The 16,509-nt window shown below is 63.6% G+C and overlaps 2 protein-coding genes across 5 annotated transcripts; one reads left to right on the forward strand and one right to left on the reverse strand.

Moving 5' to 3' along the window:
• Positions 1-9,072, reverse strand: YKT6 (YKT6 v-SNARE homolog). 4 transcript variants are annotated; one of them, XM_041479268.1, is made up of 8 exons: positions 8,929-9,072; positions 7,725-7,836; positions 4,760-4,842; positions 2,286-2,386; positions 1,651-1,755; positions 1,459-1,524; positions 1,033-1,134; positions 1-717 (listed from the first exon to the last, which is right to left on the reverse strand). In XM_041479268.1, the coding sequence occupies exons 2-8, from the start codon at positions 7,826-7,828 to the stop codon at positions 682-684; spliced, it is 597 nt and encodes a 198-aa protein (XP_041335202.1). In that variant the 5' UTR covers positions 7,829-7,836; positions 8,929-9,072; the 3' UTR covers positions 1-681. The 4 variants fall into 4 exon arrangements, with proteins under 4 accessions (XP_041335202.1, XP_041335212.1, XP_041335220.1 ...); XM_041479278.1 differs by having other exon boundaries at positions 8,933-9,009; XM_041479286.1 differs by having other exon boundaries at positions 8,919-8,964.
• Positions 9,073-10,587: 1,515 nt separating this feature from the next.
• Positions 10,588-16,123, forward strand: GCK (glucokinase). Its single transcript, XM_041479061.1, has 10 exons — positions 10,588-10,632; positions 12,601-12,763; positions 12,865-13,019; positions 13,217-13,336; positions 13,428-13,523; positions 13,808-13,907; positions 14,487-14,670; positions 14,884-15,039; positions 15,652-15,885; positions 15,979-16,123. Exons 1-10 carry the CDS (start codon positions 10,588-10,590, stop codon positions 16,121-16,123), a joined length of 1,398 nt encoding a protein of 465 aa, XP_041334995.1.
• The last annotated feature ends 386 nt before the right edge of the window (positions 16,124-16,509 follow it).

Raw genomic sequence — 16,509 nt, forward strand, 5'->3', positions numbered from 1 at the left:
AAGACCACTTTATCCCCTGGCCGTGCAGCCAGGGCACAGAAACAAGCCCAGCTACAGCCCAAGCCCGACCTTGCCCTTCCCGACGAGGAGGAAGAGGAGGCAGCGAGGGCTGGCAGGTGCTGAGCCCCCCACCCAGGCTGGTGGGAGCAGGGGAGGGGCTCCGAGGTGCAGCCTGGTGGGCTCCCCCCTCCCCCAGCACCAGGACACAGCTCCGGGCTCAGCAGCGTGGGGAGGAGCTGCCCAGGGGGGCAGAGAGCACCCCCCACCCAAAAAAACCTTTTCCCTTTCCCCCCTTCTCCCACCCCCCAGCTCACCCTTAGGACACAAATACATAAAAGCTGCCGGGGATGGCAGCGGGGGCTCTGCCTGCCCCCTCAGCCCCTGGACAGCAGTGGGGGGCTCCTCCAGGCTTCCTGGGGGCTGTGAAGGCAGGGGAGTGGGTGGCCAGGCAGCCCCTGGTCCCAGCTGACCCAGCAACAGCGAGGGTGGGGGGGCTTCGGTGTGGACCACCCCCCGTGGGTGCCGGCCCGGTGCCAGCCTTGGTGTCCCCTCAAGGTGGACAACAGTCACATCAGCCCAGGGGGCTGGGGACCCCCGGCCCAGCCCCAGGAACAGCCCTGGGGGGGCTGTGGAGGGGGGTGGAGGGCTGGTGGTCCGGAGGTGGAGACCCCGGGCTCCACGTCACATGATCTCGCAGCAGGAATTCTGCTTTCGGGCCTAAGAAGAGAAGGAAAACCATCTGTGAAGCTGCCCGAGGGTCTGGGGGGTCCCAGGGCCACCCAGCTGGGGTCCCACACAGCCCCTCTCCTGCCAGGGCAGGACAAAGCACAAGGGCTGAGGGCCCAGAGGCTCCTCTCTCCTTGTGGCCAGAGCTGGACACCCAGGGAGGGCTGGGGGCTCAGCAGCTGGAACTGGGGCACCCAGCTCCCTCCCTGCAGCACAGGGGACATCCCTGCCTGGCCCCCAGAGCTGTGCCCCCCCAAGGCTGACCCTGGCCACCCCCCTCAGGGAGGGGGTCAGCCCCACACCCACCGTTTTGTAGAAGGCTTTGGATTGTGCCCCCAGCACCTCCGACTTGGAGACCAGGTCGTCCAGCTTCTCCCCACGCTCCAGCAGTGATTCCATAGTGTTGTGCTGCCAGAGAAAGGGTGCTGAGCTCCAGCAGCAGCCCCAGGGCAGGCTGCAGCACGAGGTGGAGGTGCCACCACCCCTCAGCCACCCTCTGACAGCCCCCCCAGCCCTGCAGCCCCAGGGGAGATAGAACTTGGCCAGGGACAGAGAGGAGGCTGGCATGGGGAGCAGGGCTGAGCCCTGGTGCTTGTGTCCAGCTGGGAAAAGCCCAAGGAGAAAAAAGGGGAAGAGGAAAGGAAGCTCCCAGCCCAGGGAGGACTCTGGGAATGGCCTGGGGTGACTCCACCCTGCCCCACAAGGTGCCCAGGGCCCCCTCTGCAGCCTCACCAGGATGATTTTGGTCTCGTCCAGCTCCGCCTGCACTCGGGTCATGGGGTCAGCATCCCGGGGGTTCTGGGGACAAACAGCAGGGTGATGGAGCTGCCACCACCACAGGGACACCAGGGGAACAGGAACAGCAGTTCCAGGGCTGGGGGACACACAGGAACCCTCTGTCCTGTGCCCTGCAGGGGTCTGCACCTGGTATTTGCTGAGGTATCCATCCAAGGCAGAGTAGCTGATGGTGGCAGGGGACCCTGAGGGCCAGTCCATCCTGCTGACCTGCCTGGAGAACTCGTCCAGCACCTGCCAGGTGAGGAAGCAGCAGTTAGGAGCCACAGCTGTGGGGCCACAGTGGCTGCAAGGGTTTTGCTCATCAAAACAGATCAGGAGGTTTTTGGGAAGGGGCCTCACAGCTCATCCACAGCCCTGGGCATGCCTAGGTGGCCCCTGGCTTGTACCAGGGCAGTGACCATCCTCTGTGCTGGCACTGCCAAATCCCCTCGAGGGCTGTGCCCAGTTCTGGGCCCCTCGTGGCTAGAAGGACACGGGGAGACAGGAACTGTCCTGTTCCAGGAACAGAGCTGGGGAAGGGGCTGGGTGTGTCTAGAGACAGGAACAGAGCTGGGGAAGGGGCTGGGTGTGTCTAGAGACAGGAACAGACCTGGGGAAGGGGCTGGAGCATCTCCAGAGTCAGGAACAGAGCTGGGGAAGGGGCTGGAGCCCCAGCATGAGACATGAACAGTCTTGACAAACAATGCCCAGGCCGAGGTGGGCAGCCCTGCCTGCCCAAAAGCCCTGGTGTGGCAGGGCAGGGAGGCTGGAGGAGCCCTCACCTTGTCCAGCAAGGTGAAACAAACCCTCTGGGGGTACTCATTGTCTGCAATCACCACCCCGGCCAGCCCGTCGCTCCGCACGTACACGTGGCACAGGTACTCTGCAAGGAAACTGCTGTCAGACAGGCAGTGACACCCTGAGCCCTCCCCAGCACCCCACCCTGCCCCTCAGCTTCCCCCAAACCACCCTGCAAGGCCCCACCAGCACCTGCACTTGTCATCAGGAAAGGAGGAAGGGCTCAGAATTTGGGGCTCAGCTCCAAACTGTGCTGTGGCCAACGCCCACATGTGTCAAAAGTGACACGCCACGGTAGCCAGAGGTAAATAAAAACCACTGGGGGAAGAGCATAGCCTGATTTTAACTAATTTTAACTAATAACAAGGCTGGGGTGTCATTAAAGGGGCTCCAGCAGCCAGTCCAGGCTGCCTCTCACACATCCTGGGGCTCAGGAGGGATGTGGAGCAGGACAGGGAGGCTGGAATGAGCTGAGAATTCAGGATGTGGAGCCGGGCTTGCATGGCAAAGCTGGCACAGCCACTCTGCAGTGGGGTGGTCTGGGAAGCTGGGGGGGCTGCAACCCAAGAGCTTTGGGGGTCCTGAGGGAGCCAGGGAGAGCACAGGCACTGCAGCAGGTCCCTGAGAACCTCTGTGGGTCCTCCAGGTCCCCAAGAACCACTGCAGGTCCCTGAGAACCTCTGTGGGTCCCTGAGAACCCCTCCATGTCCCTGAGAACCCCCCAGGTCTCTGCAGGTCCCTGAGAACCTCTGTGGGTCCCTGAGAACCCCTCCATGTCCCTGAGAACCCCCCCAGGTCTCTGCAGGTCTCTGAGAACCCCCCCAGGTCCCCAAGAACCCCCCCAGGTCCCTGCAGGTCCCTGAGAACCTCTGTGGGTCCTGCAGGTCCCCAAGAACCACTCCACTGGGGGAAGAGCATAGCCTGATTTTAACTAATTTTAACTAATAACAAGGCTGGGGTGTCATTAAAGGGGCTCCAGCAGCCAGTCCAGGCTGCCTCTCACACATCCTGGGGCTCAGGAGGGATGTGGAGCAGGACAGGGAGGCTGGAATGAGCTGAGAATTCAGGATGTGGAGCCGGGCTTGCATGGCAAAGCTGGCACAGCCACTCTGCAGTGGGGTGGTCTGGGAAGCTGGGGGGGCTGCAACCCAAGAGCTCTGGGGGTCCTGAGGGAGCCAGGGAGAGCACAGGCACTGCAGCAGGTCCCTGAGAACCTCTGTGGGTCCCTGAGAACCCCTCCATGTCCCTGAGAACCCCCCAGGTCTCTGCAGGTCCCTGAGAACCTCTGTGGGTCCTGCAGGTCCCCAAGAACCACTGCAGGTCCCTGAGAACCCCCCCAGGTCCCTCCAGGTCCTGCAGAGCCTCTGCCAGGCTGCCCCCCCTCCCCAGCAGCCCCATCTGCCCCCCAGGCTCTGTTCTGGGGGGGCTTTTCCCGGGGGGGGCTGGGGAAAGCTCTCACCTTGCTCCTTGACTGAGGCCCTGCTGCCCAGCGCCGAGCGCTCCACGATCAGCTGGCTCGTGAAGGTCATGAACTCCTGCACGCTGCGGGGACACGGGGACATGGGGACAGGGCAGCTGGGGACACGCGGGGACAGGGCAGGCTGGGGACACGCTGGGGACAGGGCAGGCTGGGGACAAGCTGGGGACACACTGGGAACACTGCTGGGGACAGGGCAGGTTGGGGACATGCTGGGGACACTGCTGGGGACACTGCTGGGGACACGCTGGGACACACTGGGGACAGGGCAAGCTGGGGACATGTGGGGACACTGCTGTGCCTCAGCCCCGCTGCCCCTCCGAGGAGTGGCGCCCCAAAGGGACAGCTCAGGCACCCGGGCAGCAGCCAGAGCCCCCAGCCCGGGACAGCCTCCTGTCCTTGGGCTGGACCTGCTTTTTGGGGATTGGGCAGAAACGCCTCTGAAGCCAGCTGTGCCTGGCCTAGACCTGGCAGGAACTGCACAGGGATGGAAGTGAGGGAAGGAGTTGGGATGGAAGGGTCTGACCCCCAGGCACCCTGTGAGCCAAAGCCAGAGATCATCCCTGAGCCAGGCTTGTCTAACCTGGAGAGCATCCCTGAGCCAGGCTTGTCTAGTTTGGAGAACATCCCTGAGCCAGGCTTGTCTAGTTTGGAGATCATCCCTTAGCCAGGCTTGTCTATTTTGGAGAGCATCCCTTAGCCAGGCTTGTCTAGTTTGGAGAGCATCCCTGAGCCAGGCTTGTCCAGTTTGGAGAGCATCCCTGAGCCAGGCTTGTCTAACCTGGAGAACATCCCTGAGCCAGGCTTGTCCAGTTTGGAGAACATCCCTGAGCCAGCTGCAGGTCCCTGAGAACCCCCCCAGGTCCCTCCAGGTCCTGCAGAGCCTCTGCCAGGCTGCCCCCCCTCCCCAGCAGCCCCATCTGCCCCCCAGGCTCTGTTCTGGGGGGGCTTTTCCCGGGGGGGGCTGGGGAAAGCTCTCACCTTGCTCCTTGACTGAGGCCCTGCTGCCCAGCGCCGAGCGCTCCACGATCAGCTGGCTCGTGAAGGTCATGAACTCCTGCACGCTGCGGGGACACGGGGACATGGGGACAGGGCAGCTGGGGACATGTGGGGACAGGGCAGGCTGGGGACAGGGCAGCTGGGGACACGTGGGGACAGGGCAGGCTGGGGACAAGCTGGGGACACACTGGGAACACTGCTGGGGACAGGGCAGGTTGGGGACATGCTGGGGACACTGCTGGGGACACTGCTGGGGACACGCTGGGACACACTGGGGACAGGGCAAGCTGGGGACATGTGGGGACACACTGGGGACACTGCTGTGCCTCAGCCCCGCTGCCCCTCCGAGGAGTGGCGCCCCAAAGGGACAGCTCAGGCACCCGGGCAGCAGCCAGAGCCCCCAGCCCGGGACAGCCTCCTGTCCTTGGGCTGGACCTGCTTTTTGGGGATTGGGCAGAAACGCCTCTGAAGCCAGCTGTGCCTGGCCTAGACCTGGCAGGAACTGCACAGGGATGGAAGTTGGGATGGAAGTTGGGATGGAAGGGTCTGACCCCCAGGCACCCTGTGAGGCAAAGCCAGAGATCATCCCTGAGCCAGGCTTGTCTAACCTGGAGAGCATCCCTGAGCCAGGCTTGTCTAGTTTGGAGAACATCCCTGAGCCAGGCTTGTCTAGTTTGGAGATCATCCCTTAGCCAGGCTTGTCTATTTTGGAGAGCATCCCTTAGCCAGGCTTGTCTAGTTTGGAGAGCATCCCTGAGCCAGGCTTGTCCAGTTTGGAGAGCATTCCTGAGCCAGGCTCAGCCTGTCCCACAGGTTCCTCAGCGAGCTCTCGTCACCCCACAGCCAGGGAAAGGGGCCAAACACAACGAGCAGGAGTCAGATAAAGCTGTGCTGTTCCCAGAACTGGGCAGGCTGGGCAGGCTGGGATCAACTGGGCAGGCTGGGATCACCCTGGGATCAGCTGGGCAGGCTGGGATCAGCCTGTGGGGTGCCACACTCCCAGCTCAGCTGGAATCCCCAGGGACATTCACCAGGGAGGGGTCACAGAGCCACCAAACAGGCAGGAGTGGCACAGCCCTGCCTGGGGGTGGTGTGGGGCCAAGGAACGTCACTGCACACACCCTGCCGGGGCACTGGGGTTTCCTGACAGCCCCCAGGGCTGGGAGCAGCTCCAGAGGGGAAACTGCCCCCAGGGCACATCCCTGAGGGGCTGGGGGGCTGCACTGCCCCCAGGGCACATCCCTGAGGGGCTGGGGGGCTGCACTGCCCCCAGGGCACATCCCTGAGGGGCTGGGGGGGCTGCACTGCCCCCAGGCCACACCCCTGAGGGGCTGGGGGGCTGCACTGCCCCCAGCCCCGACACCAGCTCCATGGAGACTGCACTGCAGGGACAGCCCAGCCCAGGGATCCCTGAAAATCCTGATCCAGCCCAGGGATCCCTGAGCATCCTGAACATCCTGATCCAGCCCAAAGATTGCTAAGATCCTGATCCAGCCCAGGGATCCCTGAAAATCCTGATCCAGTCCAGGGGTCCCTGAGCATCCTGAGCATCCTGATCCAGCCCAGGGATTCCTGAACATCCTGATCCAGCTCAGGGATCCCTGAGCTTCCTGAACATCCTGATCCAGCCCAAAGATTGCTGAGATCCTGATCCAACCCAAAGATTGCTGAGATAGGGGGGGCTGCACTGCCCCCAGCCCCGACACCAGCTCCATGGAGACTGCACTGCAGGGACAGCCCAGCCCAGGATCTCTGAGCATCCTCAAAATGCTGATCCAACCCAAGGATTCCTGAAAATCCTGATCCAGCCCAGGGGTCCCTGAAAATCCTGATCCAACCCAGGGATTCCTGAACAATCTGATCCAGCCCAGGGATCCCTGAGCATCCTGAACATCCCTGCTTCATCAGAGCAGGGCACAGCCACCTCTCCCCAGTGGAGGGTCCTGCTGCCAGCCCCAGCCCCCCACCACGGCCCCAGGGTGTCACCCACACCACGGAGAAACACTTGGGGTCACTGAGCCCAACCACCAGCTGCACCCCAGGATGTACCCCCAGCTCTTCCACTGGAATTCTGCTTTTATTCCCCAGCATTCCAGAAGGATCTGGCCTCTCAGTGCCTCCCTGACCCTGCCAAATTCCTTGGCAGAGCTCAGCCCAGCCCTGTGCTCCTGCCCAGCAGGTTCCACAGGAGCCACAGCCCTGCTCATCCCAGCTCCAAGCTCCCCAAATCCCAGCTAAACACAGCCCTGGGGGCGGCTGACAGGCACAGCCCCCCCTCCAAACCTCCCTGCTGCCCCCAGAACCCCAGAGTGCTCCTTGGGCACGGCCTGCTGGGGGGATTTTTGGGGATTTCTGGGGATTTGGGGACCCAGGAGCTGCAGCTGCAGCGTGTGGGGACTGAGCTGGCACTGCTGCACGCCCCACTCACACATCTGGCTGAGAAAAAGCTTTTTTTGGGCAGTTTCAGCCCTTCCCCTTCACCCCTGCAGTTACAGAACCCCGGTGCCCGAGGCCCCACAGAACCCTGGCACGGAGAGTTTGTCTCCCAGAGGAATTTCCTGACTCCCCCACGTGTCCCACAGCACGTTCCTGCTTTGTTCCCCAGCTCCAGGGGGCTCTGAGGAGCTGCTGCAGCTCTCTCATCCCCCTGTGGGGCTCCCTGACCCCATCTGGGAGCTCCCTGACCCCCTGGGGAGCCCCCTGACCCCATTTGGGGGCTCCCTGATCCCCATGTGGGGCTCCCTAACCCTGTGTGGGTCTCCCTGGCCCCACCTGGGAGCCCCCTGACCCCATCTGGGAGCCCCCTGACCCCCTGTGGGGCTCCCCAGGGACACCTCCGGGCTATTTCCCCTAAGGAAAAGCCTCTCCCTGCTGCCACCGCAGCCCCAGTGGGTCAGACCCCCCCCCCCAGCAGCCCCCCAGCCCGGGCAGGGCTGCCCAGACCCACCTGGCCCTCTGGAAGAAGCTGAAGGTGGACACGTCGTAGGCAGCTTTCAGCAAGTGCACTTTGGGGTCCCCCTTGTAAAGGACACTTAGGCTGTAGAGCCTCATGGCGGGGGCTGCAGGGGGGGAAGAGGGGTGGGCTGGGGTCCTGCAGGGGCCAGGACACCCCTGACCCCCCTGGGGAACCCCCTGGGGCTCCCCCCAAGCCTCTGCTGCCCCCAGAGCCCCCCCAGGCTCCTCACCCCGACCCCAGCCCGGCCCAGCCTGGCCTCACCTGGCCCAGTAAAACCCAGTAAAACCCAGTACAACCCAGTAAAACCCACTACAGCCCAGTAAAACCCACCCCAGTATAACCTAGTACAGCCCAGTTTACCCCAGTACACCCCAGTAAAACCCAGTATAACCCAGTATAACCCACCCCAGTATAACCCGTACAGCCCAGTAAAACCCAGTATAACCCAGTAAAAACCAGTATAACCCACTTTACCCCAGTACACCCCAGTAAAACCCACCCCAGTATACCCCAGTACAGCCCAGTTTACCCCAGTATACCCCAGTAAAACCCAGTATACCCCAGTATAACCCAGTACAGCCCAGTTTACCCCAGTACACCCCGGTATAACCCACCCCAGTATACCCCAGTACAGCCCAGTTTACCCCAGTATACCCCAGTATAGCCCAATATAGCCCAGTATAACCCACCCCTGTATAACCCACTCCAGTATACCCCAGTAAAACCTACCCCAGTATACCCCAGTTTACCCCAGTACACCCCAGTATAACCCGTACAGCCCAGTAAAACCCAGTATAACCCAGTAAAAACCAGTATAACCCACTTTACCCCAGTACACCCCAGTAAAACCCACCCCAGTATACCCCAGTACAGCCCAGTTTACCCCAGTAAAACCCAGTATAACCCACCCCAGTACAGCCCAGTTTACGCCAGTATACCCCAGTATAGCCCAATATAGCCCAGTATAACCCACCCCTGTATAACCCACTCCAGTATACCCCAGTAAAACCTACCCCAGTATACCCCAGTTTACCCCAGTACAGCCCAGTTTACCCCAGTGCACCCCACCCCAGTACAACCCAGCCCCTCCACCCAGTGTAACGCCGCCACTCCCCGGTACAACCCACTGCAACCCCGCCCTCGGCCCCCAGCTGGCCGCCCGGCCCCCCCAGGACCCCCCGGTACCCCCCGGTACCGACGCTGCGGTCGCGGCTCAGCGCAGGCGGCGGCCGGGCGGCGGTGGGCGCGACCCGGAAGTGGAACACGGCGGCCGGAAGTGCCGGCGCTGCCACGGGACGCCTCCCGCCCTGCGCACGCGCCAGATTCGCTCCGCCCTCCCTCTGCATTCTGACCAATCAGTGCCAGCCTCCCCTCACTCCTGTGCCAGCCGGGCGACCAATCAGCGCAGCTCTGGGGCGGGGCTCGTTCCTCGGGGCGGACAGCAGGGAGCGCTGTGCCCTGCGGGGCGGCGGGGCGGGGCCTGACCGGCTCCGAGGGGCGGGGTCGCTCTGTGGGACGGGGTCTCTCTGTGGGGCGGGGCCTGGTCGGCTCCGAGGGGCGGGGTCTCTCTGTGGGGCGGGGGTCCCTGTGTGGGGTGGGGGTCTCTGTGTGTGCCCTGTCCAATGTGTATGTGCCCTGTCCCTGTATATGCCCTGTCCCTGTATGTGCCCTGTCCCCTGTGTGGGGCGGGGGTCCCCGTGTGTGCCCTGTCCCCGTGTGTGCCCTGTCCCCTGTGTGGGGCGGGGGTCCCCGTGTGTCCCTGTCCCTCCGTGTGGTGCCCTCTTGAGAAGGGGGCACAGCCTCCCCCGGGTGCTGGGGCCGCCCTGGGGACAGGGGACCCTCCCATGGAGCGGTTCTGCCCCGGGCTGGGGTCCCCTCCATGGCGGGGGCGGGGGCTGAACCCCCCGAGGGCTGCGGGCCCCTCAGAGGTGCGAGGAGCCCTCACGGCTGCTGACAACAGGGACAGGGCTGCCAGGCCGCTCCTGACCCCAGGCGGGGCAGTGGGGTCCCCCTGCACCCCCAGACCCGGCTGTCCCCCCGACACGGCCCGGCCTTCCCGGGGTGTGTGAGGCGATCTCCCCAGAGCAGCACCAGGAGGTTTTGGGGTCCCCTCACGACCGGGGGCTCTCCTCATCCCACTCGGGCCTCCCCATTTCCGCCACACCGGGTGGCTCCGGGGCGATGGGGGTGCCCCATCCCCGTCCCACAGCGGCTCCAGCCCCGCTCCCCGCGGGGCCGGCGGCGGATGGAGCCCTGCGGGCGCTGCCCCACGCCGGGGGCTCGCAGCGCTCGGGCCCCGCCGTGCCCGCGGTCTCCATGGGAGCGCTCCGGTTGCCAAGCCGGCCGCTGGAGTGCTTGCCACCGCCATCGAGCCGTTGGCATGGCGACGGGGACACGGGTGACCCGGGGCGGGGTGCCGGCGGGGAGGGTCCTGGCCGAGCCCGGCCAGCGCACCAGGGGTCCCCAGGGGCTGCCGGAGCCCCCCGCGCTGGGCTGGGACCCCGACACCAGCCGCGATTATTGAGGCGCTCGGGGGAGGAGAGCGGAGCAGAGGATGCGGGGCCCCAGGGCTGACCCCGCCGGGGCCCCGGGCCCCGCTGCCTGCCCCTCCGCCTGAGCCCGGGGGTCGGGACCGCCTCGGTGGGGCCGGCAGATGAGATAAGGCAGCGAAAGTGGAGCATCCACACGTGGAGCGAGGGACGGAGCCGGGGACAAGGCACGGAGCAGCCCAGGGCCCGGCGGACACGCTCCAGGACAGGGCAGGGGCTCCCCCAGCCTGGCACCACGGTGGGCACACAGGGGCTGAGGGGGGCACGGCTCGGCCCGCAGCCCACCCCTGCCCGCACCTGCCCCCATGCTGGATCACCGAGCCAGGATGGAGAGCAGCAGGAAGGAGAAGGTGAGGCTGCTCTGGGGGGGCCCAGTGGGTGGGGGAAGAGTGTGGATCCTCACCTTCCCTGGTGCTCCCAGCACCTCCCGAGGTTCCAGCCCAGGGGATGGCTGGTGGGGAGGAAACCAGGGGCAGCCCTGGGGGTCCCCATCCCTGAGGCCACCCCCCAGCACAGGCCCCACAGCACGCAGGGCTCGTGATAGAGCTGGGAGTGTTTGTGGGACATTCTGCCGGGGCTGGGAGATTCCCACCATCCCAGCATCACCCCAGGCATCTTGCAGCCACCCAGCTGCATCTCCAGGATGAGATGGGGCCTGTCACCTCCTTCAGCTGGCTGTCACTGAGGCACCCAGCAGGGTGGCATGGGGCTCATCCCCAGCCAAAAACCAGCTGTTTGTGGGAATCATCCTCTGCCACATGGATTGAGCTCAGGGGGTCATGAGTGAGGACAGTGAGACATCCCCTGCTGCCAACTGGGACACCAAGGGACACTAGGGGGACACCGAGGGGACTCATCAGATGCTGGACCAGCAGAGATGGGTGTCACTGGGAGCCAGCAGCCACGGAGTTCCCAGCTCCCTTTGGTGGGAGGCATTGCAGCACACCATTTCCATGGGGTGCTGAGAGCCAATAACGTCATGTGGGAAGACCCAGATCCTGCCAGGGAAGGGCCAAACCCATGGTTTTGAAGGCGAGTGGAGAGATGAGTAGGGACACGTGGTGCTGAGATGGGAAAAAAAAGTGGAGAAATAAAACTGGGACTCCTGGGTGCAGCCTTGGGACGGGGACCCTCCGGCCGTGGCAGACTGGAGGTTCCCACGCCAAGCGGTGCCACGGGATGGATCAGCACCCAGGAGGGATGATCAGACCCAGCTCCATGCTTTCCTGGCAGGATTTTCCCAGTCATTCTGAGCCAAACCCCCTCAGGATCAGAGCAAGCCTCACCAGAATGCTGCCGTGGGTGCCCAGCCCCGTTCTTGGGGGGCTCCGTGCAGCAGCCACGGCACTGGGGACCAGGGGATGTGCCAGGACAGAGAGAAACTGCACTGAGCCACGCCAAGGGGTGCCCCCAGAGCTGGGACGCTCCAAACCACACCCCAAACGCTTTGCTGAGCCCCCTACACCCCAAACCTGTCAGGAAACGGCAGCAGCCTCGAGGCAAACACCTGCGTGCCGGGAAGAGCCGGTGCCTAATGAGCCCTAATGCTGCGGCTGCAGCTGGCCGAGGAGCGCCGGCTCCGGCTCCATCTGACAGCCGGGGCACCTGGCCCCAGCCCTGCCGCCTAATGGAGGCTGCGCCGCGCCCGGGGTTGCTACGGAAAGGATAAACACGGATCCTGCTTGCCAGGTGCTTCCCTGGAGTGGGCCCTGCGGCTCTCCCTGGCAGCGAGACAAGGCAGCAATCCCCGAGAGTATTCCTGCCCTCTGCCCCATTTTAGCCCCACATTTGAAGGGTGAAACCCCACGGTTCTCAGTGGGATACAGGGAGAGGGATGCTCCCAGAGGAGCAAGGAGGACACACCAGCATCTTCATCATAAAAGCATCCCATGTCCTCGGTGGGAGATGCTGTGCTCCTCAGTGGCATGGCCAGAAGCACTCCTTGCTGGGAATGACTCTGGGCTTCACCAAGATGGGAGGTCCCAGGTCACTGCTGGAATGGTGCTGGCTTCTACACAGCCACCCGAACAATTCAGCTGGGTGACAGGGATGGCAGAAGCCCAGTGCCAGCCCCAGGCCAAGGGACAACAGAGCTGACTGTGGTCTCCTGCAGGCAGCTCCAGAAGGGCCTTGGTGCCTCATGAGGGTCCTATGGACTCCCTGCTCAGCAGGAGAACAGCAGAGCGACAGGATAAGTCATTTCAGGGTGGCCATGTGAAAACAGGGGAAGGGAAACTTGGAGTTTCCTGAAATTCTTGCAGTTCAGGCCCCTTGCACCCCAAATCCCTGGTCCCTGGCTGAGGCTGTGCTGTGTGCAGGTGGAACAGATCCTGTCGGAGTTCCGTCTGAAGGAGGAGGACCTGAAGAAGGTGATGTACCGGATGCAGAAGGAGATGGACCGAGGGCTCAAGCTGGAGACACATGAGGAAGCCTCTGTGAAAATGCTGCCCACCTATGTGCGCTCCACCCCCGAGGGCTCTGGTATGGTGCCAGTCCCTTGTGTGCCACCCCTTCCAGCTCCACGTGCAAGGCTGAGCCTACCAAGAGCCCATCACCTTCTCCCCCTCTCCCTGGCTTTGCAGAGGTGGGAGATTTCCTGTCGCTGGACCTGGGCGGCACCAATTTCCGTGTGATGCTGGTGAAGGTGGGCGAGGGGGAGGAGGGGCAGTGGAAGGTGAAGACGAAGCACCAGATGTATTCCATCCCGGAGGATGCCATGACTGGCACGGCTGAGATGGTCAGTGGAGCACACAGGGCATCCCATCCCATCCCATCCCATCCCAGTCCCTTTCCTTGTGTGTGTTTCAGTGGGAACACTTGAGGGGACACACCCATTCCCATTCATCCAGCCAGCAGAAACTGGGGGGTGGCCAGGCCTGGGGAACCCGTGGGTGGGGACATCCCTTGGGAAAGGCTGGACCTCCTGTCTTCCAGCTCTTTGACTACATCTCCGAGTGCATCTCTGATTTCCTGGACAAGCACCAGATGAAGCACAAAAAGCTGCCCCTGGGCTTCACCTTCTCCTTCCCTGTGCGGCACGAGGACATCGACAAGGTGGGGGGGTGTGCGGGCAGCACGAGGGCTCAGGGCTCCCCGAACCTCAGCTACACCCACAGCCCCATTTTGGTGTGACCCCCCCTTGCAGGGCATCCTCCTGAACTGGACCAAGGGCTTCAAAGCCTCCGGCGCGGAAGGGAACAACGTGGTGGGGCTGCTGAGGGACGCCATCAAACGGCGAGGGGTGAGAGGATCTCACTGTGCTGGTTCCCCATGGCACCCCGGCTGTGCCTGCCACAGGGCCACTGCAGCCTGCTGTGTCCCCAGGAAGGGACCACTGGAGCACAGCTGTCCCCACCACGGGCTGCTGGAGCTGAGTGTGTCTCTGGGCAGGGCTGTCCCATATGTGTGCACACACGTGTGCATGACACGTGCCCAGGCCCTTGCCCTTGGGGACCATCCACCCCAAACCTGCCTGTTGTGGGACAGCCTGGCCCCCCAGGAGCCCACCATGGTCCCTGTCCCCAGGACTTCGAGATGGACGTGGTGGCGATGGTGAATGACACGGTGGCCACGATGATCTCCTGCTACTACGAAGATCACCGGTGCGAGGTTGGGATGATTGTGGGTAAGATGCCCCTTCTACAGGGACACGTGGCTGGGCACGGGACTGTCCATGGGCCCGCTCCCCTGCTGCTCCCCCTTCCTTTTGGGGAGACACACCAACCACAGGGGTGTGGCAGTGGCACTCTGCTGAGGTGTCCGGTGGCTGGGACACCCGATGGCATTGCCTGGCCTCAGCGTGGTGGCTGGGGCACTTTGGGAGTAGAAAGGGGGTGGTCATCATAACAGGGCTGGTCCCCAAAGGGCTGCCCTGCCTCCAGGCTGTTGGTGGCTCTGGCCTGTGTTAGTCCCTACCACCCTCACAGGGAAGGATTTCTTCCCAGTATCCAATCTGAATCTCCCCTTTTTTAGTCTGAAGCCTTTTCCCCATGTCCTGGAGCCACCCTTGAAGTCACCAGGCTGGGGAACGTCCCTCAGACTCCACACGGGTCCCAACCCCTGTCCTGGCACGTCTGTACCCCCTCCAGTTCTTCCCCATTGCTCCAGAACACTATCCCAGTTTTATCCCAGCTGGGATGGGAGGGCTGTGGTGGGGGGTGTCCTTGCTGCCCCCCTGCCCAGACCCATCCCCAGTTCCTGGCAGGGACGGGCTGTAACGCCTGCTACATGGAGGAGATGCACAACGTGGAGCTGGTGGAGGGCGACGAGGGGCGGATGTGCGTGAACACGGAGTGGGGGGCCTTCGGTGCCTCGGGGGAGCTGGACGAGTTCCTCCTGGAGTACGACCGCGTGGTGGACGAGACCTCACTTAACCCCGGTCAGCAACTGTAAGGAATAGGAGAGATCCAGTTCCTCTGGGCGTCCCTCCCACCCCCTGCGCCGGGCTCAGCCCCCAGCCCCGGCGTCCTCCGCCCTGGGCCATGCCCACGTACGGGAACACATCCAGCGAGGATGGGGGAGGAAAGAGGGGGTGCTGTGGGATGTGACTCCTCAAATCCCAGCTCTGATGCCGCCCCCTCGCCTGTGTCCCCCCCCCGCAGGTACGAGAAGATCATTGGGGGGAAGTACATGGGGGAGATCGTGCGGCTGGTGCTGCTGAAGCTGGTGGACGAGAACCTGCTCTTCAATGGGGAGGCCTCTGAGAAGCTCAAGACTCGTGGGACCTTTGAGACCCGCTTCATGTCCCAGATTGAGAGGTACGAGGCTGGGGGTGGCACCCCCAAACCACCTGCCAGGCTGCATGGCACTGGGAGCTCTGTACTCTCACTCCACACTGGTCCAGGCATACTGAGGAGTCTGTGCTCTCGCTCTGCACTGGGCTGTCCCACAGGGGATCCCCCTGTTCCATCATCCCATACCAGTCTGCTTTGACTGCCTCATTTTGGGGTCCTTTAACCTGTTACCCCACACCAGTCTACTCTGACTGTCCATCTTGGAGTCCCTGCATTGTGCCACCCAAACCACAGTGTCCCCTCTCATAGGCCCATCATGGTTCCATCATTCCGTACCTGCCTGCGCTGTCCCATATTGGGGTCCCCACATCCCATCACCCCACATTAGGGGGGCCCACTTCCAGGTCCCTCTGTCCCATCACCCCACACCAGCCCTCTGCAGCAGTCCCATGATGGGGTCCCCCTTCCCATCACCCTACACCAATCTGCTCTGCTCTGACTGACCCAGTTGGGGTTCCCCGTGCTGGGACCCCATACAACTGTCCCGTGTGAGGATCCCCCATCCCTCTCCAGCTGCCTCACCCAGGGTCCCCCCATTCCCACCTTTGCTGACCCCCTTTTCTCCCCCTCCCTCAGCGATTCTGACGACCGCAAGCAGATCTACAACATCTTGTCAGCCTTCGAGCTGCTGCCGTCGCGGACGGACTGCGAGATCGTGCGGCGGGTGTGCGAGAGCGTGTCCACGCGCGCCGCCCAGATGTGCTCGGCCGGGCTGGCCGGCGTCATCAACCGCATGCGGGAGAGCCGCAGCCAGGACACCCTCAAGATCACGGTCGGCGTCGACGGCTCCGTCTACAAGCTCCATCCCAGGTGGGGATCCCCAGACCCCGACGACATCCCCGTCCTCTCCCTTGGCCCCGCGAGCCCTGACCCCATCCGTGAGCCCGCGTTCTCGCTCCCCAGCTTCAAGGACCACTTCCACGCCACGGTGCGGCAGCTGACGCCCGGCTGCGACATCACCTTCATCCAGTCCGAGGAAGGCAGCGGGCGCGGGGCCGCCCTCATCTCCGCCGTGGCCTGCAAGATGGCCTGCATGATGGGGCAGTGAGCTGGACTCAGGGGGGATGGCGGGGCCGGTGCTCCTCCCGGAGCGCTGTGGGAGCAGACACGGCCGCGGGAAGGAGGCGGCTCCGGCCCCCAATAAACGGGGTGTGTGTGGACTTCTCTGGGGCCGCTTGGGCCAGTGCTCCTCTCTCTCCGTGCTGGTAGAGAGACCCCCATGGGGCTGCCCCACACGTATGGGGCGGCCAAGGAGCTTCCCGTGCCCTCACCTCCCTCCCCCATAATCACACAGCTGCAGCAAGGGGGGCTCCACTGCACCCCAGCCCCTTTGCTGGGAGAAAGCCCCCCCAAGGAGGTGGCCTAGAGATAAGGAGCTCTTTGGGGATACTTGGGGGGGGTGTCAGGGTGGAGGAGCTCCCCAGCAGTGATCCC

The sequence above is a fragment of the Pyrgilauda ruficollis genome, unplaced genomic scaffold (genome assembly GCF_017590135.1).
Source record: "Pyrgilauda ruficollis isolate IOZ18807 unplaced genomic scaffold, ASM1759013v1 scaffold113, whole genome shotgun sequence".
Taxonomy (NCBI): Eukaryota; Metazoa; Chordata; class Aves; order Passeriformes; family Passeridae; genus Pyrgilauda; species Pyrgilauda ruficollis.